The sequence below is a fragment of the Centropristis striata genome, chromosome 5 (assembly GCF_030273125.1).
Source record: "Centropristis striata isolate RG_2023a ecotype Rhode Island chromosome 5, C.striata_1.0, whole genome shotgun sequence".
Classification (NCBI taxonomy): domain Eukaryota; kingdom Metazoa; phylum Chordata; class Actinopteri; order Perciformes; family Serranidae; genus Centropristis; species Centropristis striata.
The window spans coordinates 21,621,472-21,648,781 of NC_081521.1; the positions used below are offsets into that span (position 1 = coordinate 21,621,472).

The 27,310-nt window shown below is 41.5% G+C and overlaps 1 protein-coding gene across 7 annotated transcripts in view; it reads right to left on the reverse strand.

Annotated features, from left to right (window-relative positions):
- The window catches only part of agrn (agrin), a 300,695-nt gene that overhangs the window by 75,323 nt on the left and 198,062 nt on the right, over positions 1–27,310 (reverse strand). For all 7 annotated transcript variants that reach the window (XM_059333522.1, XM_059333518.1, XM_059333519.1 and 4 more), the window contains 4 exons: positions 26,473–26,679; positions 13,432–13,653; positions 2,636–2,833; positions 2,055–2,255 (listed from right to left, as the gene is read on the reverse strand). In XM_059333522.1, coding sequence (XP_059189505.1) covers positions 2,055–2,255; positions 2,636–2,833; positions 13,432–13,653; positions 26,473–26,679 — 828 coding nt within the window. The remainder of the gene's footprint in view (positions 1–2,054; positions 2,256–2,635; positions 2,834–13,431; positions 13,654–26,472; positions 26,680–27,310) is intronic.

Sequence of the window (27,310 nt, forward strand, 5' to 3'; positions counted from 1 at the left end):
GAAATCAGGGATACTCACATTAAGTGCCATCGGTCACACACTTATGAGCATAATTGGATAGAAGGGCTTGATAAAATGTACGCTGTAAATTCTCAAATAAAAGCCAACACAAACAAAATGAAACCCCGGCCCCTAATAAAAAGCAGAGTGAAATTACCTGTGCTATCACGGCTCATGTGGTCAATTCAGGAAAATGTTCACGTTATATCTACCTGAGTGTGTCTTTGTAACAGAAATACTGCTCTCATTCACTCCTCAGTCACTTCAGTGGTTGAATGTAATTTAGAACATTTACCCAAGTACTATACTTAAGTACAATTTTGAGGTATGTGTACTTTACTTGAATATTTCCATTTATGTAACTTTATACTTGAACTCTACTCCATTTTGAGGCAAATATTGTACTTTCACCTCCACTACATTTAGCTGACAGATTTAGTTACTTTTCAGGTCGAGATTTAACATACAAAAAATATGATTAATATAAAGTGATTTGACCTTTTTTTTTTTTTTAAATCAAACCTCATGGCAGTATATTAAGTAATTTAAATGAGCCATGCCTTGAGAAAATCTAAACACTGCTTATATAAATGTATCCCCAATTTTATATTTGGAATCTATAAAACAATGTGAGTGGGTCCATTCTATATAACAAGTACTTTTACTTTATATACTTTAAGTACAGTTTGATGCTGATACTTTGGTACTTTTACGTCCGTAACTTTTGAATGCAGCACTTTTACTTGTAGTGGAGTCATTTCACAGTGTGGTATTAGTACTTTTACTTAAGTAAAAGATCTGAATACTACTTCCACCACTGCTTACATGCATACTTTGTTTTGGCCTGTCGACTTATGGATATTGGTTGTTGTTTTTACAACACAGACTCCAGAGCAAATGGGATGTTGTCTACAACATAATTAAAACAGAATGCAATTATTTGTCAATTATTTTGGACATATACTCTATAACTTGATAACTGTACAAATTATTACATTTTCTCATGATATCGTACTCATCCAGCAGCTGCGCAAAGTAACTCCGGCCTTGCCTCAGCACAAATGTGAAGACATTTTCAAAATCTGTCAAACCATTGAGCTGAAAAGTGGGTTTTCTTATACTTAATTTAGTTTCTAGGCCCACAGGACTACTGTTTTTTCTATATATTTCCATTATACTTTAGGAAGAAAACAGAAGTCCTATGTGCCCCAAGACTAAATCTAGTACAAAAAAATGTATGTTTCTCAGAAACTACAGGGAGCACAGTTAAGTATTTTGTGTCTATGAACTTATAACAATATAGAAGATAGGCACACATATGCAATATAAAAAGCATTCACATTCATGTGAGCTAAAAATGTCAAACTTGTTCTTTTAGATAGTTTCCCAAAAGTTTGTCTATACCAGATTTCAAGACTTTAGACCAATCAGAACAAATGTTGTGGCATTTTCCCTTATAGTCTTTGGGCACAAATGATGAAAGTAGGACCGTCAATGATTTTAATCTATTGAGACAACAAGAGAATTGGAGAAAGATCCATAACCAACAAACAGCAGCTGCATCAAATAAGAAAAGAAGCAAAGCAGAAAGGAGCGAGGATCTCACTAAGATATGATCAAATGTAATAAAACAGGGAAAATTACAAGAAAGATGCTTGCCTCTAATGTGAGCCTGGGTCTATCTGCACGTAAGGTAAATAAAAAACTATTTGAGAATTTACGGTAACGAGAGAAATGAAGTGTAAGAGATGCACTAATAAAAAACAAACAACCAAAGACAGCCAAAGCATGAGAAAAGTACAGCTGACCTGAAATTAATCACCCAGAAGTCATTTCTGTTCCTGTAATAGGTTTTGTTGATGTACACGCAGTGTGACTTTCACTCCATCTTTTGCTACATTAGCCTGTTGGCGCGCTGCTGGTGCCGTATGCGTATTATGAAAATCCACAGATGACTGGATACTGTACCACAGGTCAGTTGATAAAGATAATTACACCATTTCGATGGCCGATTGGTTAACATAATCACGAGCATTTCAAAGTCCATTTCCTACCTTCATCGCAGCTGCCGGGCTTCGCCACATCAATTCTCCTCTTCTGCATGCAGGAGGACGTGCGGAGATCACACTCGCTGTTGTAGGTGGTGCCATCGCTGCCGCACACCGGGGAGAAGGCCTCGTGCGAGCACTGTGGGCACTCACACTTATTCTGGACACACCGGGCACCCCAGGCACACACAGTGTTGCCGCATGTTTCTGAAGCAGAGCGTGATGGAGAAAAAGGGACAAATTCATGGAGTTGTTTTGATGGACACACCAGACCTTAAAATGCATCTCTGGATTAGATCTCTCTGATCCTTATCTAATTGGCATGCATGCCACCTCATGGTGTAATATATCCCTCTCTTAAAACTGACATATACATGTTCCCTTAGTGATTCTCCATCTGTCCAAGTTTGTTAGAATATGAACTGCATGCCTGTGGCTATGCGAGGTTCCTGCAGGGCTCAATTTTTATTTTATATATCCACACAAAGAATCCCATACATTTCGAACAATTTTATCCATTCTACTTGTGTCAGCCAGTCAAAAACAATATGTGTGACACACACTGTATTAATACATGCATTACTTACTGCACTCTCCCTGGCTGACCACCCGCAGGTCCATCTGTTGTTTGCAGGCACGCACGTGCAGCTCACACTCGCTGTTGTAGGTGCTGCCATCGCTGCCGCACACAGGCTGGTGGGACTCCACACACTCCGTTGCACACACACACTCCCCGCTCTGAGCATCGCAGATTGCCCCAAAAGAGCAGTTGGCACAAGCTTCATCTAGATGGAGATAAGAGAGAAGGAAAAGGCTCAGTGTGTGTTTCAGGTATTATTATTTTTTACATAACTTTGGTTGAAAGTTGGCTCTAATAAATACCCAGAATTTGGCAAAAAAGGTTTTAGATTAATCTGCAAACACATTGCAGTGCATTAATTACTTCCTTTTTGATGATCCCTCAAATGCACATTTTTGCCTGACTACTAAAGCAGCTTCTATCAAGATAATGTTATTGCAGCATAAAGATAATATTAACATGCTATTTAGAGATGCAGTAAACATATTTACTTTTAACTTCCTCAGTATTTTGACATTCACAGTTCGAACACCAGTCATTAAACAATTAATTGGAACAAATTTGTTGTTTCCTTTTTTTATCTAGCTCTTGACAAGCTGTCTTACTGACAGCTGGTGTGGTGCTTAATGATGCAGTACCGCAGCACAGATACCAGAAGTACAGAGATGCAAAGTTTCCATACTGTGTAGAATTGCTGTAAAACTTTATTGGAATCCACCCGAGGCGGATTCAATTGATTTGAAATACTTTCCAAAGGCACACACCTGTCTATTAAAAGGTGTCACGGTTCACATGCATATGAGAGCTAAAACCCAAGCCATGAAATTCAAAAAAACTTTCCACGGATAGAATTCTACTGAGGCACAGATCTGAGGAGGAGGATAAAAAAAAAAGTGAAAGTCCCCAGGAGCACAGTGGGCTCCATCACTGAAGACATTTGGAACCACCCAAAACTGTTCTTTCTAAAGTTGAAACTAAATAACTGAACACAAAGAGCTTCAGATTTTTTTTTTGTCCAAAAATAGGACAGTCTGCCAGAAGGACAACAATCTCTGCAGCACTCCATCAATCAGGATATTATAGGAGAGTTGAGTCAAAAGTGGAGCAACTTCTGAGAAAAAAGCCAAACTTTGCCAAACGACACTTGATACACCTGATACTGATAGCATTATAAGACCAAAATTGATAAATGACACCATTGAAGAGAAGAATGGCAATTGTATTTATGAAATACATTGCTAGATGTGGTTTTACATCAATATATGGATTTATAGGCAGATCAAGATCTTTACAGCACCAGACGCTAGGGCTGGGCGATATAGCAAGATATATTTCTTCATAATGTCTGATCTCGATTATAATCACAATTTGATATATTGTTTTTAAACTGCCAGTTCTAAAGCATCTGTACTGAAAACTAAAGAAGCTAGAGATTAGTTCCGCTATTAGTGGCTGAACTGCTAACGCTACGTGTGCTGGCATCAGTGGCAGGCTGTGCAGACTCTGCTCGCATTTTCATTCTTTCTGCATAATCATATGGGTTGTACACATGGGTTGACTAAACAGATTTGTTGTTGTTAGAAAGCCCATGCTGTTAATGTTTTGTTAACTTGTTTATTTAACTAAGTTCCATTCAATAATAACTTGTTTCTCTGTAAGTTTTCATATGTGCCACGCTCTTGAATGCACCATAGTCGTTCAAATGCTATTGAATGCGCCATACCTGTTTGTGAATTGCCGTGCTGTGAATGTTAGCTTCCTCTCGATGCAGTGGCGGATAAATTGTAATTTCCTTTTCTCTTTCCCAACATTCACCTGTTCCTCCCTGGTTTATTGCTCCAAGTCATGGCTGACATCTATTTCGCTGCCCTGAGCTTTCTCCGGCATCTTACAAACAGTAGTGGAGCAGGAAAAGGTCGACTCTGATTGGCTGTTGTCACGCGCACATTTCTAACATGTTTGATGGAGTAAATATGCTCACAGCTGATCACCGTAATCGACCAGAGATTTTTTGCGAACACACAATGCGATCATATAATCGCCCAGGCCTACGAGATGCTACTGCTTTCGTCCCCAGGAGGCGCCAAAATCAACATAAAACGAAAGTCCCTTGTAGCTGCTTTAAAGGGAAGGAAAAGATTCTCTGGTCTGATAAGACAAGAATCTAACTCCTTGTCCTGAATGTCAAGCGCTTCATCGCTGTATATCTAGTGACAGCCAGGTACTGCTCATCACCATGCCTATAGAGGAGCACGGTGCCAGCAATATCTTTTGGGGATGCTTCTGAGCAGCAGGTACTAGAAAACTGGTCAGAGCTGAGTGAGAAAAGTCACACTTTCCTTGCTGTACTTCTCACTTTGTAAGGTTGTTCATATCTGCTTATAAATATGCTATTTTCCCACCACACTTCAAAACTGAATCCGGCAGATGATATCTGTATTTTCTTGCCAAAAGACAGCTTTGAAAAACCAAAAAGGGCTGAGAGAGCTTTCAAGACATTCCTTATTAGTTGGAGGATTCACATGGATCATCTCTTGAGAAATTGACTGTTTCTGGAGGGGTAACGTCTCTCCCTGAAGAAACAGCGAGGCAGGATCAGACGTGTTCAGGGTGCTGACTGATGTTGCAGGGGGGCAGAGGACAAATGAGAAGGCAAACGCGAGCAGTAGATGCTCCTCTCCCTCTGACACCAATTACACCTGGAGGATTGCATTAGCACAGCTCGCTATCACATTCAATTAGGGGCAGGCTAATGACCGCTGCTGATTTAGCACTAATTGAGAGAGACGAGGCTGGTTTCTGGAACTTTCCACATTATTAATCTGTTTATTACTCTTTAAGAGTCTTTCATTTCCGCTAGCACTTCATCCAGTGCTGGCACCCACTCCCCTCTACGATTGACAAACTTGACTGTGAACTGGGCATGACCATGTGTGGCACTTATCATACAGTTGAAGCAATAAACTGTACATTAGTTGAATGAGAAATTTCTTTGGAACCATACTTAAAAATTACATAGGAAGAACATAAGAGAGTCTGTACCTTCTAGTCTGAGGCCATGGTTGTCTGTCCAAAAATGGTCGATTGGCCCTTTTGGGTTGGTAGTGAGTTACTTCCCCAAGCAAAGGAGTTTAGATATCCTGGAGTATTGATTATAGGTAAGGGTAAAATGCAAAGTGAGATGGACATGAGTTTGGTGCAACGTCAGCAGAGATGTGGCCGTTGTAACAGGCCATTGTAGTGAAGAGCAAAGTTTTTTGCTGGCACGTCCATTTGGTAAAAGTTCCTGGTGTCGGCTCAAAACACGCCTAAGGGATTATGTATCTCATCTGGCCTGGGAATGCCTTGGACTAGTCAGGCAGTTTAGGACCTGATATGAGAAGAATGGGGACACGTCAGACAAAAGCAACATAGTTTTCAATTTTTGTTGGGAGCCACTTCATCAAGATGGCGGATCGGAGATGGCAGCCATATAAAGTCTATGAAAACCAATATATCTTCCAAGCCAAGTATTTACGAAATTGCATAGATCTCTGTAGTTGTAAATGTGATAAATAATAAAAGTGAGGTTTATAAAGTTCAATTAAGCATGTTATCCATTTTTCAGAATTTCAATAGCTTTAAAGGATTCCTTGAACCAGAAAATGTATATTTTGACACCAAGATTGACCTTCTAAGTGGCTTGGAAGGTATATTGTTTCTCATAGATTTTGTATGGCTGCCAAATCCAATCTGCAAAATTGATGAAGGGGCTCCCATAAAAAATTTAAATTTATGTTTATGGAGAGCATGTGGAAAAAATTTGGTGCTTTTGTCCGGAGTGTCCCCTTTATTTAGCTAAGCCGCCTGACTAGACGTCTGGGATAAGGGGATGAAACTGATGGTTGGATGACGAGAGCATGCAGGGCCAATGCTTCCATCAATCCAGTGTGTAATTTTGGCCTGGGGGCTGTTATTCAATGGTTCAAGCTAACTTCCTCTTTAGACATCTGTGCAGAAAGCTGGTTCCATAAAAGAATGGAAGGAAGTTTGGTGTGGAAAAACTGAACTGGCCTGCACGGAGCACCATTTTTTGGGATTAATTAGAACACTGAATGCAAGCCAGGAGTCAACCTCAATGGAAGACTTCACTAATGCTCTTTTTTTGCTGGATGGGAGCAAATCCCTGCAGCCAGGTTCCAAAAGCTTGTGGAAGGCTGTCCCAGAGGAGTGGAGGTTGTTTTGGCTGCATATTAATACCCAGGGTTACAGGGGACAGTCACACATGTTGGGGTACCCTCAATTTTTTGGCTATGTACTTTAAACCTTGTGATCTGTGACACTGATTAAATATTAATCTATTGCCGGTGATCAGATGTTGCTCTTTCTTTCCCCCGACATGGCAGGTGGGTTTGGAGGTTTGGGCTCAAAAAGATAAAGAGAGGCTTTATAACAGCTAGGGTTTTCTGTGACAAAAATAAATAAACATAAAATATAAAAATGGGGGCTGCTGTGGTAGTTGCTCCTCTCTGGTTGCGGCAGCTATAAATCAGGAAGTGCCGGTGGTGAATGTTGCCCTTTATCAGGCCCTGTGTCCTGATAGCAGCCTCGCTTCTTTATCAGCTCCTGCCCCTCGCACCTGGCTCTCCACACTGCCTGATCCTCCAGACAACACGCATCGCAAACAGACAGAAAAGGAAGGGAGAGCTTCAGTTCAAAGCCGGGAGCAGAGGGAGAATTGTCGCCATTACTGGTAATGTTAAGATGTCCACTTTCTGTCATCTCAGATTCAATCATCTCAAAGTCTGTCATCACTAATTCAGTCTATTTCTTTTTTTCTGAAGGCAGAAAACTTCACAACTTTAAAAATCTTCAGGCTCTAAGGTAGTCTGGCAGGGAAGGCATAATGACTTTTTCTAATGTGCCAAGATTAGAACCTGGGATCTTTCATCTCATTTAAATTTACTTTCATGTCCACCAATGAAAGAGCCTCCACAGCCAGGAAAATATACAGTATAACACAGTCCAAGATCAAAGTAAGATATTTTAAGATCTTCTCATGCCAGGTCTAATAAAATCTAATACCAACTGTATCCAAAGCACCTAATTCAATCTCACTGCAGCTAAATGTTGGCACTAAATGTGACCCTCCTCTGCCCTATAAATGGCTAGTGGCTGTTGATTGACCAAATCATTGGAAATTAATACAATATCAACTTTTATCAACCAACTTTTATCAAAAAATACTGATGTCTTTAATTGACATATTTCATTCAAAATCATTGAATTAGATGTGGGTTTTTTTTTGCTGTAGGTCACTCATTTATCAGGCACCCCAGGATTCTGTGATTTCCGCGCGACCCTGAACGCACCTTGGAAATTTTAAATTTAGAACTGAAATGGACACACACACAAACAGACACACACACACGCTGATTACAATACCACATAACCCTCACGGCTGTAAATGTACATACTGCAATTTTTTGTTACTTTGGCACTGTCTTTTAAAAAAAATATATATATTTTTATCCCACGATTTTGTAACCCATTTTATTTATCACCCAGTTTGTCCTATTTCTTGATCCTGGGCTCTACCTCGTCTGGGGAGAGCCCTGAACTGGCCACATGCTTCCTCCGATACATGCGGAGTTAGCAGACCGCTTCTTGACACCTGACAGGCGTCTAAGGGGATCCTCGGGGGACACGGGAAGAACATGCAAACTTCACACAGAAAGGCCCTTTTGCCGACATCGACCAGCGCTACGGACACCGGAGACATGGAGCTGGGGACACGCCTCCAACGCCCACAGCGTCCTGGCGGAAATCGAACCCAGGACCTTCTAGCTGTGAGGCGAGAGCGCTACCAACTGCGCCACCCGCCAAAAAAGTGCATATTTCACACGTATTTCAACATGCAGCTTAAATGATGTTCTTTAATTGATTCTTTACATGAAGTAACAAGTACACAATCATTTCCTTGACAAAACCGGAGTTGACATTTTTATAATTGCACTGAAGGCTTTTTTTTTATGTCATAGTAAAAAAAAAACAGGACAACTTCAATGGATTTTGTTTCTGCATTGAAAACCTGAATGAATGGGTTGTATTTTTTAATAATTGCATATGCCTTCCTTTGTTCTGTTGGAAATATTAAGGTTTTTGCAAAGACACCAGTCTCAAAGTCTAGTGGATTTTGTGATTTTTTTACCATGGAATCCTGGGGGGCCTGGTTGATAATAAAAGATGCTATATATTTAAGTTGAGACTCCTTATATGATATCAACTTCCCTGTTTTGGTACATTGGACAGAAAGAACGATTGTCCACTAATCAGAAGGTCAGCGTTTTGATGCTTCGCCCTAAAGTCTACATATTGAACACCTTGCACGGTAACCCTTTGAGTGGTTGCTAAGACTAGAAAAACAGTCCATTTACATGACACCAAACTTTTAATTTTGCTGTGGACCTGCTAGATTTTAGTCAAGGTCCCCTTGACGTCCCATGGACCCAAAGTTAAGAACTATTGATGTTTGTTTCTGCTCTGTGACAGCTTCTCTTGTTGTGTTTAGTGCCAGTGTTTGTAGTTTTTAAGAAGTGGGAGCGTGAGAAATAGGGGCAGGTTGGTATAAAACGTGGCCTTGAAAGCATGAAGGATTGAGTCATTGAGGAAAGGAAAGAAACCCAAAGACCCTCCAGCTTTTGCGGCATTTTGTTGATATCCTCACCGGGAAAAAAAACTGAATTGCAGCTGAGGGGGTTTGGGGTGGAGTATTACCTCAGGATTAAGCAGAAAGAAGTAGGCTGGTTTGTGTTTTGAAGGCTTGTGAACATGCCTGGGTGATAACAACTCCCCTGCCGATGCCTGCCTGGCCGGTACACTATTAACTCTGCCCCACCACTTTCTCTGCCCCTCCTCATCTTATTTACCTCCATCTCCTTCCCTCCCTGCATTTATTACTCTCCCTCCCCCTTGCTCTTCCTTCCTTTCACCCTCTCTCTCTGACCATTCTCATGCTGCTGGTGTGACCTATATTTCTTACTCAACTGTGTATATCATTTCAAACACCTGTGGGAGAAAAAAGGGGAATTTGTTTCCTTTTCTTAAATGATTTCGCCGCCTTTGCTCTCATCTGTTTGGGTAAAGGCGCATGAATGGCCCCTTTTTTTTCCGAGGCGACTGATATCCAGCTGGGGGGTCTATTAACTGAACGCACCCTTTCCCAGTCCACCTTACAAGGTCGCCCGCCACTCAAATTCAGGAGGAGGAAAAATCTCAGAATAATAACAAATGTCACTCATATCGCTATCGGGTTGCACCTGAGCCATATAGATAACCGCTATTTTTCCAGCCTGCAGGGAAGGAAATGAAATTATGGCTGGGCCCATGAGAGGCTGTAGTAAGCCACACACACACATAAACACACACAGTAAAGCACACACGCCTGGTATTTTCTATTGTGGCACCTCTCACCTCTTAAACTATTGCTGCCCTCACCTGCCTCCCTTAAGCTCCTACTTTTGTGTCTGGAAGCCATAAATCTGCCAACTTATACTTATATATTATAGTGCATACGGATGGAAATAACTAAAGACAGTAAACAAACAAAAAAAGAAACTTGCTGGCGATTTTGAAGTAACACCATATACCTAAGTAATGTTGCAGAAAGAAAAAATAAAAATATGACATGCAATGGCATAAATAATTTCTGTCTAGACCCATATGTGGCCTTGCCAGCAGACGATCTCCAAATATTGATGCTGCTGAAGAAACTATAAATTGCTTTACACACATCTTACAGAAAACTGCATTATAAATGTGTGCAATAAAACTGATATGTGCCATACAATTTATATGTGCAACACACTATCTACCTCATCTATGTCATTTGTAATACTTTCAGTGGCAACTGATCTATTTTTATATTTATTTATGACACCACACGTCCTTGTTTTAGTCCCTGTTTTAGCTCAGTGTTTGACCGTATTTTTTAAATGTTTTACTAATAATGTTTGTTTTGTTGTTATGATTGCTTTAATTATGCATCTTAAGCAGTGGCACTCCCAATTTTGTTGTTTAGTTGACTATATAATGACAATAAAGGCTATTTGTTTTGATCTTCAACCCGGAAGCACAGAAGTTCTATACAATCACTACGGTTTCAAGGTGAGCAACCAAGATGTCATCAGTATCTGAACAAATTAAATACGGTCCTATGCAAAATCTACTAATACAAATACAAATCTCCCCTCTGTATCTGAGTTTTAGGTGTTGTATAATGGCCAGAAAATGTTTCTGCACAATATTATGATGTCACAGTGAAGCTGACCTGTGACCTTGTCAGCACATGGCCAAAAACGTGTTTTATGAGCTCACAATGACCTTTGACTTCAAAAATCGTATTAGTTCATCCTTGAGTCCAAATGGCTGTTTGTGCTATGCCCAATTTGAAGGTGTCTCTTCAGGTCATGCAGAGGTATCACGTTCAGGAGAATGGGACGTAACAACAAACTCCAAAACATAATGCCTCTGGAGGAAACATAATTGCTGGCACGGAGGAATAAACATTTAAATTAAAGCATTAAATCAAAACATATAATGCCACTTATCAGCTCAGAATGAACAAAATTAATAGACTTACAAACATCAATTGTCCATGCCTTAAACTAACTACGAAAAACGTATTAAAAACAGAATGCAACAATTTGCAAAGGCAAGATATTTTGTAAATATATACATTAATTCTGAGTTAGATGCATCCTGCTTTTATTTAAGTTTTACACAATGTGCAAGAAACTAAGACACTTTCAAATCACATCATTTTTATCTGCCAAGAACTAATTCATGCGTTAATTTCGTCCAAGTTAGATTATTGCAATGCACTTTTCTTATGCCTAATAAACTGCAAAACGCTGCAGCCAGACTCATAACCCGGGCCGACAGGAGAGAACACTGGTTTCAAAATCAATTCATTGGCTCCCAGTCTGTCTCAGAGTGGATTTTAATTTTTAATAATCACTTTGAAGGTGCGTCGGGGGTGAGACCCAGAATTTGTTTTAATATTCTATTAACTGTTTGCTTATTGTGTTTTTAATTGTATGTAAAGCACTTTGTAATTAGTTTTGAAAATCTCTTTATAAATAAAGGTATCGTTTAACTTTTGATTCGGATACTTCCAACAGTACCTGAAGGCAGCATATGTTCTCTCCACTCTCTCTTTCTGCTCCATAAACATGTAGAGTATATTACTGGGGGGAATAGCCTGTGATAATTAGGGGAGATAATAGCTTAAGTCAGTCAGTTGTTATGGTGCTGAATGAGGCCCAGTAAAGCTGTGCAAACAGCCCAGAAATAACCCACATTATCATCGCCATCATTCCTCGGCTGGCTCGCGCCTGGCAAGCCAATGCCTCAGCATTTTTATGGCACCATTGCGCTGACGCAGGCCTGTTTCCTCTGGGAGCCAAGAACCATCCATAGTGCTGGATTACAGACAGGGCCCTCCACTCCGCCAGCTCGCTCTGCCTCTCGCTTTTTAAAATAAAGACTATTCATTACCGCCGAGGGACCCGGGGCCGACAGACCTGCTGTCTACCTGCGGTGCGGCGCACCAAATTGAGTCAGCCCGCCTGCCCACCGACCGAACACTGCTCTCGCTCCATTTCCTGTTGGCATACATCCTTGCGCTGGATTTCAATTTAGAGAAGGCTGGGAGGGGAAGATGACAGATGCAATACACGGGCGGGCGAAGCGGGAGTGTAGGATCTCTCCAGCTAACCCTGTCATCTTTCCAGTACAGAAGGAAACCACTTTCTCTTTACAAAACAATCAGACGAGCTTGAATAAACAGCTTGACCCATAAACCGCGCATTTTAGAACAAAACAGTGGAGTACAATCCCATACCAGCAAAGTGAGACTAATTCAGCCGTATTGATCATTCTGCTAACTGCTCGGCTCATCCACAAACACACCGCAGAGGCCAACTCAATTTCATTGCCATGGTCTTCAAAATATGCAGGAATAAAATCTATTGTGGTAAAACATCATGAGTGAGGTTACTGAGAGATTAGGGCCAAGAGGCTAATAACCTGTGCTTTTGCCCAGTGTGTGTGAATAGCTAACGGCTTGATGGTAGACAAGGAAGAATACTCAATCGCCAATTAGAGTCCATGGGAAAATTGGCCTTCCAAGATGGCATTAAGCCATCAAGAGTATTCACTAAGTGGGTTTACCCAAGCTGTAAAAAATCTGCCCGTTTGGCCGTATGCCCACATAGAGGATCTGAAGATATTTTTACCACTTGAAGCTCGGCTGTCGCTGGTTTACTAATGACTACCTGATACTCCGACACTGCAAGACAAAGCCAAGTGACTCATGTAGCCAATTACAGACAAGTATGCTCCGCATTCTCTTTCATCAGGAGTAAAGTGCATCTTCACTTAAAGGTCAAAACTGGCAAATTGGAGCCTTGGTGCTGGTATAGAGGGGCTGAAGAAGAGATGAGGAGTAAAGGAGGAGGGATAAGAAAATTCCTTAACAGACCTGAAGATGTATTAAGTATTGTTTTGACTTTGTTGGATATAAATGGGAAGCCCAGAAGGGTCACCATGATTATAATTCTATATGTGTTAATTGTTAATGTCTGTGGATTATCATTTCGCCTCGGGGCAATATAGCACTATTAATTAGTTTGAGCTTAATTGTATTCCACAAGGAGAAATCTTTCCGTACCTGTGAGCTATAATTCACACATTTCACAGCGATTTCATGACTTCACAGTAAATTACTGTGTAGTGTAATGTGACTGTTCGGCAATTACTCACCACAGGGTCCTTTGTGTTGGATGTGAATGGCCTTCTGCAGGGCGCAACCCATCGCCCGCATCTCGCAGGGGCTGCCGTAGCTGTGGCCGTCAGATCCGCACACGGGGTCGGACGTCTGCGGGCAGGCCTCAGGGCACTCGCACACTGGCTCGTTGTTCTTGACAACGCACACCGCCCCGTGATCGCACACCTTATCCAGGCAGGGGCTCGGCATGTTGAGATCTAAAGGGCCGGTCGCCCAGGAGATGGAGAGCACAGTTAGAGAGGGGGATACTGGACTGGGTAGATGCGAAGCAGGGAGAATATAAAGTAGAGGTTGGAGAAAGGTCTGGGGCTGGAAAGGGCAGAGGTGACGGGGAGGTAAGTTAGAGCAGAGCTACATGGAGAACTGCAGGATTTGTGTTAGAAAAAGTTTGGGGAAAGGAGATATGATGTAGTATGCAATACAACGCTAGTCCTGTGACACCTTTGGTTCCTTGGCTTCCTATGTCATTTCCTCGCCTTTGTGCCTAGCCTGATGTATCCTGAATCTTTGAAGAGTCCGCCCAATCCGGTGGCATGAGGACAGCGGATAAAAACACGGCCCTGTAGCACAATAGAGATGAAACACCCTACGAACAATGGTTGCGAAGCCTTTTTTTTTTTTCCTCCTCTTTTTTTAGGCGAGTAAACGCCTGGATTAATTGACGTTCCCAATGTGCCCCTTCAAAGGCTGCCATTTGCATCTCAGTGAGAGCCACCGCTTCAGCCAAAGCTGGTTGAACTGACATGGAGGAGCGAGAAAAAGTGTGACACAGAGAGTGAGAGAGAGAGAGAGGGAGAGAGAGAGAGAGCGAGAGAGAGAGAGAGAGAGAGAGAAGGAAAGAGAAAAAAGAAAGAGGCGAAGAGAAGAAAGAGTCCTCTGCTTAATAATTCACAAAAGGCAAGCTCCTGGGCAGAGGCAGATATGAAATGTGAACATCACAGAGAGGTGTCTGCTTCAGTCTCTCCCTCTCACGCACTAGCTCCAGCATGACTTCATTAAAACGAGGGCTGGATTTTGCACCTATGATTTCGGTAGCAGCAGATGGGTGTAGGCTGGGCTGATATAACCTGACTCGATAAGGAGAGAGAGAGGAAACCTGAAAAAAGAAAACCGCTATGAACAATCCTTTGATCACAGCCTACCATGCTGGCACAATCAATTCTTTACAGCTTCATGTGTCAATGAAAATATTACATGGCATTGTGTATAGTGAGACAGCGTGCCAGTGCTGAGGGCTGTGCTTGTTGGTTAGAAGTGTGAGCCTTAAGGTAGGGTGGTATACACTCCCGAATCACAAGTGAGTAAGAGACAATAGCCAGTGATTTTTATTTGGGAAGCTTCACGCATGAGGGACGGATCAGTCGGCTGAATGTGGTGTGTCTACAGATTAGTGGCAAAAACAGACAGAGGCATCAAATTATTTGTGATGTGAAGCGCTCAGAGAGGCGTATTTTACACCCAAAGTCAAACAAAAACTTCTTCTCGGCTCTCTACCTTTTATTATGGCTTTGGTTAGAGGGGTTGGGGGGGTGCTGTCATGGAAACTGCCCCTTGTAATGACACCACCCATGGCTCCATCATTATTGTGACCATTATGGGATTAGATGGCATCACGGGGGGGCAACTTGACGTGCTATGAGCCCCATGATTCATTTATCAGCTCAGAGACGTTCAGTGGTGCCTCTAATGCTGGGGTAAATTATCAACTGATAACACAGACGCAGGCAATTAGGTTGATTCACTCTGACTGAGGTGATGGGAGGGGTATGAGCAATAAGGATCAATGAACATCTAAAGACCAATTCTGTGGACATCTTTACAAATTATGACAGCAGCTAAGAGGTACATATTAAAGGTCTCATATTGTAAAAAGTAAGACTTTGTTGTCTTTTTTGATTATAAATATTATAGCTCCTAGACCTCTAGGGGCTATAAGGGGCCCCACGATACGATTTTATACCGATACTTGAGTCACGATACGATATTATTGTGATTTTAAGCATTTTGTGATATGGTGAGTATTGCGATACAATATATTGCGATTTAACTGTTTAACTGCATTTTGTGTCCACAAAATAAAATTCAATCAAGAATTGTTTTGTCAAATAAGAGAAAATTCTCAATCTATTCATCTCACTTCAGTCTTTTTATTTCTCCGCAATGAGAGTCAAACCCACAGACTGACCAACAAAGTATTCAGTCAAACTGAACTGAAATCAAACATGTATGGACAACAAAAACAACAGCATTTTCTCAAACTTTCCTCAACTTTAAGCTTCACTGCTCTGAATTTTTTTTTTTATGAAACATAAAAAAGTCAAACGTTGCAGCGTTATTTTGACAACTTCCCGACACGATATCCTGACGCACATGCTACACATGGTGCCTAGAGATTCCTTAGATCTTCTAGTTTCATATGATACCAGTATGTCCAGTATATTCCTAAAAGTGAGCCCTCCTAAAAACAATAACGGTGAAAATACCTGAATTGATATAATATTGTCACGCAAAATATTGCGATACTATGCTGTATTGATATTTCCCCACACCTCTAATAAATACTATCTATTTAATCCACTGAGAAATGCACACAGCCTGTCTTCAGAAACTGTGCTTTTATAGAAGTTGTAAGAAATTCTGCAAGTTTGTGATAAGCATTTTAAGTCATTTCCAAATTCTTGACAACTCAAGTAAACACAAAAAAAACCTGAAACGAAGCATTTCCCATAGAGGGTGATGGGTCAGTGTGAGAAACATTTTGTGTTTATGTTTCACGTTTGCATGTTCTACTAGAAACACAAAATCCAAATATGATGAGCACAAAAAGTGTCCTCTAAAACACCAAAAAGTAGAGCTGACTGTATAATGTTGGTTATCTTCTACCTGCTGCTGTTTTTCACAAGTTTTGGCTGTAATTAAAGACATCTTTCTGGATCTCGAGCAAGGACACACTTCTATTTTGGAAAATGAATGTTTCAAATTAGAAGGCGGAAAACAGCTATTGATTTCTCTGTTTGAATGCCAAGCTGCTATTTCAAAAGGAGCTTGTTGGAGGTGCCATATAAAATATGTAAGCTATTCAATGGCGCTTAACTTGGTACGGCTTCAAAAACAATTGATTCCCCGTGATCTCTTTTTAACTCCTTGTGTGTGTCTGCGATTGTGTGCGTGTGCGTGACAGTGGTAAGCTTGTGATCCGAGCTTAACTCTACAACCTTGGCCTCCATAAAAGTTCACTAGCCCGCTTCCCAAGGACAGGCTCCTAAAACACAACTGCAGCCTCCGATAACGCCTTAGTCTCCCATTCTCTTTGTTTCACACACATAAAAAAGATGAAAGAAAACTCCTCTCCAAAACTAATTTTTTTTTTATCATCCTCTACCTCTGGGGGGCAAAATTTCTGCCTGATTTATTAACTGGAGAGGGTGTAAGAAAAAAAAAAGAACCAAGACAAAACTCCCCAAGTGTAAAAATCTTATGACACAGTTAAAAAGCTGTTCTCTGTCTTGGATGCAGGCACGAGCTTTGAAATGGCAGCCTGTCACAACTCGCTTGTGGGATGTGTGTGTTCACAAGCCTGTTCCAACTCTTTTTCTTCCCCTGGTCTTCTCCCAGGCACTTTAATACATCTTGTTCTTCATGCATGTATCAGTGTTTCTGTCAGGCAGGGCCCAGAATAAACCAAAGTTGCTGGGTCTAAACCAAGCTATTTCTTACGTTGAAATTAGCTTGACAGTTGAATGGGAACATCTGTAGTGCCAAACACACAAGCCCAGTAGCCAAGGTATTGTTTTAGTGGCTGAGCAGGTGCAGTGACTGGTCTGGTCTGCTGTGGCAGTGGGAGGAAATTCAGGAGAAATAGTAAAAACATGAATAATTCTCCCTAATCAAAGATTCTGCTCTGCTAGTGTGCACTCCGCTATGTTTCTGTACCGTGACGCCGGTTGAGAGGACTTTACATTCTGGGTGTCACCTCAGTCTGTATCCTCTCCTGCCAGCCTCCGTGTAACTTTTCTATTTTAATTAGTGTGGTATTTTAATGGCACGGCCCCGCTTCAGGGCTCGGGGGGGATTACTTCAGGTTAGGCCGTGCCGTGTCAACTGGCCCCAGCAGAGGCGCTGGCAGGCCACGTTGAAGAATTGAGAGGAAGCATCCCTCTGATGGCCTCATATCTGCTTACCTGTCTGCCTAAACTATCATTACTACCCACTTAGTGTTGTTATCTGAGTGGGGAAAGTGGCGAGGACGCAGTGTAACTTTCAAAGCTTAACAACCCCTCGTCAGGTTGCCCGTTATGGCACAGCGAGCTCCGGCAGGACGCAGGCTGTTATGTGCGGTTGCTGCAGTGAGCAGGCGTGCACCGTTAACCCCCTGTAACATGTCGGTGAAATGCTGGGAGATTATTTTGGCGAGAGCTTCCTCCCATCTCCTCTCAGCTCATACATATGTTAATTGGACTTTTTCCCCCTCGGGTCTGTGTGCAATTCCAAATCGCTCCCTGTATTATGCAGGGCAGTGAATCAGTGTAATCCAGGTGATGCTTGCAGTAGCCAACTGGCAGGGACAATCACCTACAACTGCAAGCCATTACAACACAGCACTCCAATGGGGCTCAGGCAATCTGCGGCAAGCCCCGCCTCCTGTGTTTCTTCACCTGCGGGGCTTTGATCCGGCTCCCTTCGCCTCCCTCGCATTAAAAACATTTATGTATCATATTAGTCGAGGGAAAGGGAGGTGCAGAGAAAAGGCTATATTAGCATACAGCAAAAGGCATACCCGCGGGCTGTGTCTGTCTACCACAGAACACTTATCACAGGCGGGGGGTGAATCGAAGCCTCTTTGTGCATTTACAAGTACGAACGAGCTGCTCTTCAAAATGGAGACAAGCGAAAACAGCGTGGGGAGAGAAGAAAGACGAGCAGGGATCACTGATCTTGTGACATGTATCTATCTGAGGTGAGATGGCGTCTAAACAGCGCCTAATACAAACAAGCTGCATTTTATCATCGGGTTTCGTGCCGCAGGAAGTTTCAGAATTGTGAGTCAAACTGATGCATGCAGAAGAAAATGGAGCCATAACATTTATTGCATCTCTAATTAAGTCAGGAGCTACAGCATGAGGGCTCAGAAGAAACAGGAGATGAGATGAAAAATGGAGAAATTTGTGGTTGATCACAGCCCGCCGGCGTGCGACACCCACAATGCCTCCAGTCACTTCTGGCACCCTGTTGACCCACATTTCTCTGTAATTTCTGCACGATGACAGCCTGCGGGCCACAGTAAGTGGACCGGCGTTCCCTGGCTGCTGTCAATCCAGCTCCCACGGCACTTCCTCTAATTAACTTGATTAGGAAAAACAGCACTGGTGATCTCAGGCTGACTTCTATACTCGAGCTCCACGACTGTTTGTGAGTCCAATCACTGCAGCCGGCGGAGATGCTAATCAAATAAACATGCAAATGATAAAATATTCGAGTCTTGACACCTAAGGTGACTGATTTTCTTTTCCTGCTTTGCAGAGCTCTTTGTCAATGACAATGTGTCTGCCGCTGAGTGATTTTGTGTTAACCTCCAGAGGCGACAGGCAGCACATTTCAAGCAACTCGCTCGCGCTTCCATGACTTTTTCTGCGCTCACATGAAGTCATGCACTTACACACACACACACACACACACACACACAAACACACACACACACACACACACACTCTGCTGTGTGCACATGAAATGACAAAAGAGCTGTGAATAAAGAATTTGTGTCCGCAAAACTAGCTCTTTCATTTGTTCACTCCTGGTATTCCTGCCAATGTGTTCCTCTTAAATTAAGTGTGTTTCAGTGGTTTTACAGAATTATTTTCATCCACACTCCCAAAAGCCACACTGCTGCTCCTTGTATTTCAGCCTAACTACCAATTTAGAAACTCTTCCACACTTCCTGTTGCACTAACAGTAGATGTGAGGCCAGTACATCAACAGGCTCCAGGGAGGTCTGGTGAGCCACCTCACATTCCTGTTTCCACTGATTCAAAGAACTTCTGAATATGTACTAAAATGGCTTGACTTAAAGGGGCTGAAGGAAAAAACCATCTGGGCAGGAAGTAAGCAGCGATATAACTTGGGCCAAATTAAACATTTTTTTACTATAAAAGTAACATCTGATATCATATCAATAGATTTATATTTTGAAAAACTTTTTTTGCTTTTAAGTGGAATTCTGCATCAAGCCACATACAGACACACACAAGTTTGTCCAGCTATACTTTTTAGGACATTTTGATTGACTTGCATTTATTGTGGGCAGCCTAACCAATTTATGATAAATGCCAAATAGCAGAAATGTATATGTATATAATGTGTACAGAATGTATGTATATGTCTTATTGTCAATATTTTTTATTCTGTCTTCTATATCTATGTGTCTGTACCTTGAGTTGCTGTGACCAATAAATTCCCCCACTACGGGATAAATAAAGTCATATCTTATCTCTTATCTTATCTCATACCCAACCTCAATTCACATTTTTTCTAACCTTAACCAGAAACCTGGAAATGACTCTTTGCAGCATTAGGACTCGACTTCAGTCCCTTTGAGGATTACAGGTCCTGACAAGGTCATTGTTTATACCGGAAAAGGTCCCCAGAAGGTAACAAAATGCACTGAGGCACACATAAATGTTTAAACTTCTGTCACTTTTTTGGACATTATGATTTATATAAATTTTGTGTAGACTTACCCTAGCCCTAATTACTACCTGCCTTACCCTAACTCTTACCTTGACCAATGAACCAATAACATTTTTTTTCCCAAGTGGGGACACAGATTTAGTCCATATATGGGCAAATGGTCCCCAATTAACTAGTCTTTAGTTTGAAATGTGTCCCAGAAGGTGACTTACGTCAAAAACACACACACACACACACACACACACACACACACACACACACACACACACACACACACAGAGGACAACTCTTAACAGTGATTGAAACCTGTCCTTTCAGCACAGCATTACTCACATGGCAGCTCAAAATACCTTTTCATAAAGCTGCAGGCATTATTTCTGGGGCCGGACTGAAAGCCCATTAAGCACAGTACATTACACACAGGTACAATGAGGAGTTTAGGACCCGGTAAGCAATTTTGATCATTAATAGTGAAAGCACTGTAGAGATGTGGCCCACATTCTGTGTCTTTCCTGCCAAATTCCTTTATAAAGGCACCTCAAAGATTTTCCTTCTGCAGATGGTAAAGATAAACTATAAACTGATCTTGATTGAAATGTTCTACGGGTCAAAATTTGAGTTGAGTGTTGGGCCGACGGTGGTGCTTAAAAAACTGGCCAATCAGTTGCATGGGAAATAAAAAAAGACTCAAAAAAGCAAGAAAAAAATTGAAAGCCTTTGAAAACATTAGGGTGCCAATGTCCGTCCATTTCTCGGTCCTCTAAATATATATCTACTACAATATCCATCACTGCATGCACACTTCCTTGTTTAGTTTGTGCTGGGACCCTGCTGTGTTGACGTCATACGGTAGGAAGAGGAACAACAGCCTAAATATATTCTTTATGTGCTCCATGCTGTGAAACATCCAGTCGAAACCAGCTGTATGGATTTAGAATCTATTATAAATTAAATTTCTTTCTTATTTTTAATAAGATTCTGCATCAAGGGAGGTTTTTCTGCAAAGCTCTATGGTGACATAGGGGGTGGAAGTCCCAACAACAACAACGTCATCAAAATAAATTCAAGTGGGGCTGTCAATCGATTAAAATCACAATCACGATTAATGGCATGATTGTCCATAGTCAATCGTAAAATATCATATCCAATCAAAATGTACCCTAATGGAAGATTTATCAAGTATTTAAAACTCTTATCAACCTTGGAATAGACAAATAAACCCCCTTTATCCAAACGTGTGTAGATTGAATATTGGAAATCAATTAAGAACACAGTAGTTAGAGGGTGCACTCATAGAACTGGAGTTACATACAGTAACTACTATTTCAAAATGCTGGTCAACTTAATGTGCTGTCACCCCGAGGTAACTATGATTGCTGAGTGAGATCTCTGGTGGGTTTTGTATCTCTGATACAGGGATCCTCTCCTCCACAACCTGACTGTTAATTAGCCTGCTGTAAGCAAGATGTTTTGGGGCTAACGGGACAGCCTGCATTAGCTGTGTGCTTTGCTAGCAAATGGTATTTAAGACATCAGAGTACTCAGTACATCAACAGAAACTGTTAGTAACATTGGCCCTGTTGACAGACCTATCTGCAGGCCATTCAAAGTACCTTTTCTTTATCTATTGCCTGCTAGTTGCCATCCAACTTTGGGCAAAGGGTTAACAAAACTCGGGATGGGCGTTTGGAAAAAACATGCCAACTCGATCATCTATAACGATCAATTAATCGATATATTTTCATACATACTCCAATATGTATTAAATAATGCATACATGGGCAAAATAAAAGATATATATACAGTACTATGCAAAAGCCTGCTTTGATAACAGACGCTTTTATTTTGAAAGGACGAAAAGAGACTTCCTGTCGATCGTAAAACTAATTTTAGTGAGATTATACTGTAAAGATAACATCAAGGAGTTCAGTGTTTTATGTTTAACCTCACGCCTCTCCGGGGGTTAAGTTTTCATGGTAATCTTGCATATATTTAAATGTGTTTTTTGTTGAAATAAGTTTGGGATAAAGTTAAACCTAGTAATTCATGGTATCAAGATTTGATAGAGTAAGCTAGTTTTTGCTCAAATTAATACTCTTCTGTGTGTTTTATAATTGTTATTGCAACTTTCAGTTTGCCAACTGTAGCTTTATCCAACTTAATTCTCAGCTCATTGGCTTATTGACGTACGGCCACAGAACTGAACGCTCTGTTATGTTTTAGTTCAGTGAGTACTGATACGCAGTCAGAGATAAAATTAAAATAAAAAATACACAGATCGATTAAAAATTCCACATGATCGACCAAATTCTAAACGACCATTAACCGATCATCAATGAATTATTCCCATCCCTAATCATAACTCAACCTGTGTTAATACATCAACTTGCCTTAATGCATTATTATTGTGTTAAATCTGACAGCTCAAGTCAAGAGTACAATAAAAAACATCCCAACTGATGATCTTTTCTAACTACTTTTAAGCAGCTGTGTCATCTCATCTGCTACTGTGGCAGTGACAAACATCTATTCTTCCTCATGCATCACAGGGCTTTTATATTCTGTCTCAGAATCCAAGGCTGCAGACCAATTCAGCCTTCTTCCCAGCAGCCGGCTCTGATTCACTTCCAGCAAATCCTTCACAGGCTCACATGTTCTCTGACGTCTTGAAGATTTGTGACTCTGCTCCAACGCAAGTTAATCAGCTAAACGCCACGTGGTATCTCAGTCACTAAATTGATGAGACTTAGATATCAATCAAATTGTTCTGGGTAAGACAGGATGTCAGGCCGTTATCGACATGTTCTTTGCATGACCATTCTTTGTGGAGGCGGCACGGGAGGGGCGACATTAGGGCGCTGTCATCCACATGAAAAGAGATTTACGACAGTGCCAGAACTGGAGAATTTCATCCGTTTGACAGGCGGCAGGGCGATCGATCACCCCGCCCCGACGCACCGCTCAGCCAATGAAACTGGGACGGAGATCGTTATTTATCAAATAAAGATAATTTAATTTATCAAACTTCTCCTTACAGATGTACAGTATGAAACTTTTTTTCCGAAGCCTCCAATCTCAGTGTGACTGCACAGCGGCCATTGTGCAGCCGTCTTTTGACACTGCCAGTCACTGTCAGAGCACCAGCACAATAGAGCACAATGGAAGTGTGTGTCTTACACTGTTTACAGTGTGTGTTCCTGTCGCGTCATCAGTGTGAGGTATTGATCGATTTACAACAAGGCAGTCTTTCTGGGAACATAGAAGGACACACACACTGCATGCACCACGTGGGTGTCTGAGTTGTTTATATCTGAAGTCTTTTGGGCAGAGAGGGACCTCTGTAATCCGGACTCAGTCCTTCTAACACACTGATAGTAAGAAACGTTGAAAAAGGACATGAGGGAAAGAAAAGGAAGACGAAAAAGAAGTTCTAACATGTGCATGGACACACACACACACACACACACACACCCCTGCATGCATATCATCTGTCTGACTAAACCAACAGTCTCTGTGGGCACCTACGCTTGCCTCTTTTGATGTTTAATTAAAACTGAAACGAGGGGGGGAGGTGGGGTGGGGGTGGCGTTCGTGGCGCTCTGTTTTGAAAAATATGCAAATGTCAATAAAAATGCATTAAAGAAACATACTACCAGTCGCTGACGGCTGCTATGCGCAGGGGAAGGGAGGCAGGATGAAGAAAGTAAAATAACTAAACAAATGAGGGAGGGGGGGAGGGACTGACACACCACTTGCCAGAAATAATGAAACAGAGCAAAACACATAAGAGCTCGCACTGCCATTTCTCCGACTTAATTTATGCACAGCTCAGACGGCCGAATAATGCTAATGAGTGCTGGTGCCTCCCGATGCTGACAACTGGAGATAACTTTGGTATTCAGCTCCACCCCAACGCCTGGGAGACGGACAGATATCTCTTGTTTTATTGGCCTCTGTCACAACAATGAAAATGTGGACGTCAATGTGGACAAAATAACACAACGTGTCTGCTGTGTTTGATTGAGTCTTCGTGACACCAAGCAGCACGGGCAGTTCGCTCCGGCTTTATCATGCATGCTGGGTTATTGGGTAACAATAGGAAACAACAAAAATGCTTCTGATTCAGCCAGAGATTCACAGAACATGTGGCAATTAAGTCATCTTCAATAATCATTAGAGTGGCACTTGGCCAAATATACTGCTTGGATCAATTAAGGAAGTACACGTAAGCCAAAAGGTGTTAAGTCAAATAAATCAGTTTCAAAAGTGTTTTTTTAGGAGACAGGTGAAGGGGGAATGAGACAAAAAAAAAGTTTACAATTTGTTGCAAACATGCATGAGTTAATAACTGCACTTTTAACAAATATCTGATCAAATCTTTTATCTTTCTTAGGCTTCTTAGTTCAGCTTTGTCTTTCTTCGAGGCAACATGTGTTCTTCCAGATTATGGTTTTAAAGTTTTTAAATCAAATTTCAATTGTGGTTAAAGTTGTGAAACGCTCACAGCTTGGTTAGTTTCTATTTAATTCTTACTGACTGCCAGAGTCATCCAGAATTCATTGTAGTTACTAACATAACTCTCGTTTAGTCAACTAGACTGCCTAGTTAGGTTAAGTAAAAGATCAGGGTTTAAGGTTGAAATAACTATGATTGATACAGAACAAAACACGGGACATAAACACATAAACGTTAAATAAATTGTTTCCTCAAAATGTTATTTAAAAAATGGTTTTCTTGTATGGGGATGTAATTTTGAGGAGACCAGGCTTGTTAGTTTTAGCAGACAAAATTCTGCAAAACCCGGGTTAACATTTAATGAAAATGTTGATGGTTTAAAAACCCTTTATTTTTACAATATGAGATGATTAAGCACAAGTAGCTGGGGAAATTGTAATATATGCTACTCATCATTTACTGGTTTGCATGTAGTAGAAACTAATTTGGCTACCTATCTGTCAAACTTCATCCAACAGGTGGTTCCAGATCTCACCTGAATTCTAAAGTTATTTTTAACTTAAAGACTCCCTGTGATGTCCCTAAGCTTGACTGGCGTACGATTGAATCTCATATTTTTTGAGATTCAATCGTACAGACATCTCTCCCTTTAGTTCAGGAATGTGAAAACATCTATCTAGTGACAAATCTTGCATGGATACCAGTCAATACAGTCAAGGTCAGACATTTTAGGGGACATAATCAGGTGAAAAACACATTTTGAGTGCAGGGAATCTTAAATCCAAACCAAAAAGGATCAGGTTTAAGGGATTCCAAAAGAATCGACTGAATGCAGTCGAACTGCGACCCTTGTGCAGCTTTTATGCTCAGAAATGGGAAAAAAACCAAACTTTGTGCATTCATCGTGCAGTTGCAAGCTTTTATGAGATGATGGACAGAAGGGTTGTTTGGGAGGCAGTGAGGTTAGGAGCTGGCGTGCACTACTGCATACAGAGAGGCGGAGAGGAGCAGCGGTTAGGCAGGTAGGAAGAGGAACAGCTTTTTTTAGTTCGACAGGAAATAAAGCAGAGAGCAGGGAGAGAGGAAGACTTCTCCAACCTCACGGTCACATCTTTGCAGGAGGGTAAACAGAAGGAAAGGACATTAATGACACAAAGAGACAAAAGGAGTGAGAGGAAAAAGACAGCTGTACAAGACCCCTCCTGTTAGGTCCTCTCAGAGCACAGGGAAGGGCTTCACCCTTCAGAATCCACCTGATGAGGTCGCCCACTGGGTGACCCCACTTTCCACCTGCAGCCAGACAGCCAGGAAGACGACCACATGGACAAAGACAGACAGACAGACTGACTGACGCACTGAAACAAGAAAAAATAGCTTTTTTATACAAGAAAAAGCAACACACAAGACAAAGAGACAAAGACAGAGGGAGGGGGAAAAAAAATGACAAAAGCCACCGAAGTGGAAGACTGGCACTATTGAAGGAGAAGAAGACAGAGAGTGGATGAATGAAACATGAAGGTGGCGTTTCATTTATGGGTGTGTGTTCGAGATGGAGGGATGAAGCGTGACAGGGATGAGGAGATGGATGGGAGGTGAACGAGTGGAGAAGTGAAGGCACGCTTTTTTTTTTTATAAGGAAGGCACACACGCCCTGTCGGTTATCCAAACTCCCCCTTCAGAGAGCATTACCCAACCATTTCAAACACTTTTCAGTAAAGCACAGTCACATACAGTTAGCCTAGAAGATAGAGAAGGAAAAACACATTGAATATGCATTAAAATAAGCAGAGAGAGAGAGAGAGAGAGAGAGAAAGATTAAGAAGAAACAGCATTAGTCCCTGTAAAGCTCCTCTTTCCCATCCTTCAGCTCTACTCACCACAGGGCCCTGGGTGCTTGATGGAGATGAGGGTTTTGCTGTGACACTCCGCCTTGCGTCGGTTACAGTCGTTGGTGTAGGTTTTGCCGTCTTTGCCGCACACAGGCTTGTAGGTGCCGTCACACTCGATGGGATCGCAAGAGCAGCGGGCGTTCAGCTGTTCCACGAGACACACGGCGTTGAAGAGACACTCCTCCTGACAGTCCTCTGGAAGAAGGAGATGGGTAGAAAAGGAATAAATATAGGATTTGTGGATTGTCTATTCCTGTGTAGGACTATTTAGAGTTTAATTTAGCCTATTCTGACTTGATGTGACTTGAAGTACAGTGTTTCTCAGACAGCATACTCCTTCCTCTTCCTCTATTTTTGCTAGATATGAGTGAAGCCAATGCATAAGTGCCTTAAACCTGCATTATATCTAGGGGGCAACTCTCCTTGTGGCAAAAAGAGGTCAGATTGTACAGAAGTCTATGAGAAAATGACCCTAATTCTCACTTTATTTAATACCTCAGTAAACATTCTCTTAATTACTTTATGTTCTCACTATCTAGCTTCAAGTCTACTTCAACACAGCACAATGTTTATTTAGTAAATTATAAAATTAGATGTAGTCAATTTAGTAAACAAAGCAGAGCCTGCTTTAGGGCGGGGCTATCTTGTGATTGACAGGTTGCTACCATGCCGACAATGCATATCCATTGCACTGTGTACATTAAAATAGCTGTGAACTTGTTTTTTGGTGTGTGTCTGTGTTTTATCTTAAAACTACGACCATTTCGTCCTTGAAAGTTTACTATAAAATTTTGTTCACCTTAAAATTTCTTGTTTAGTATTCAGT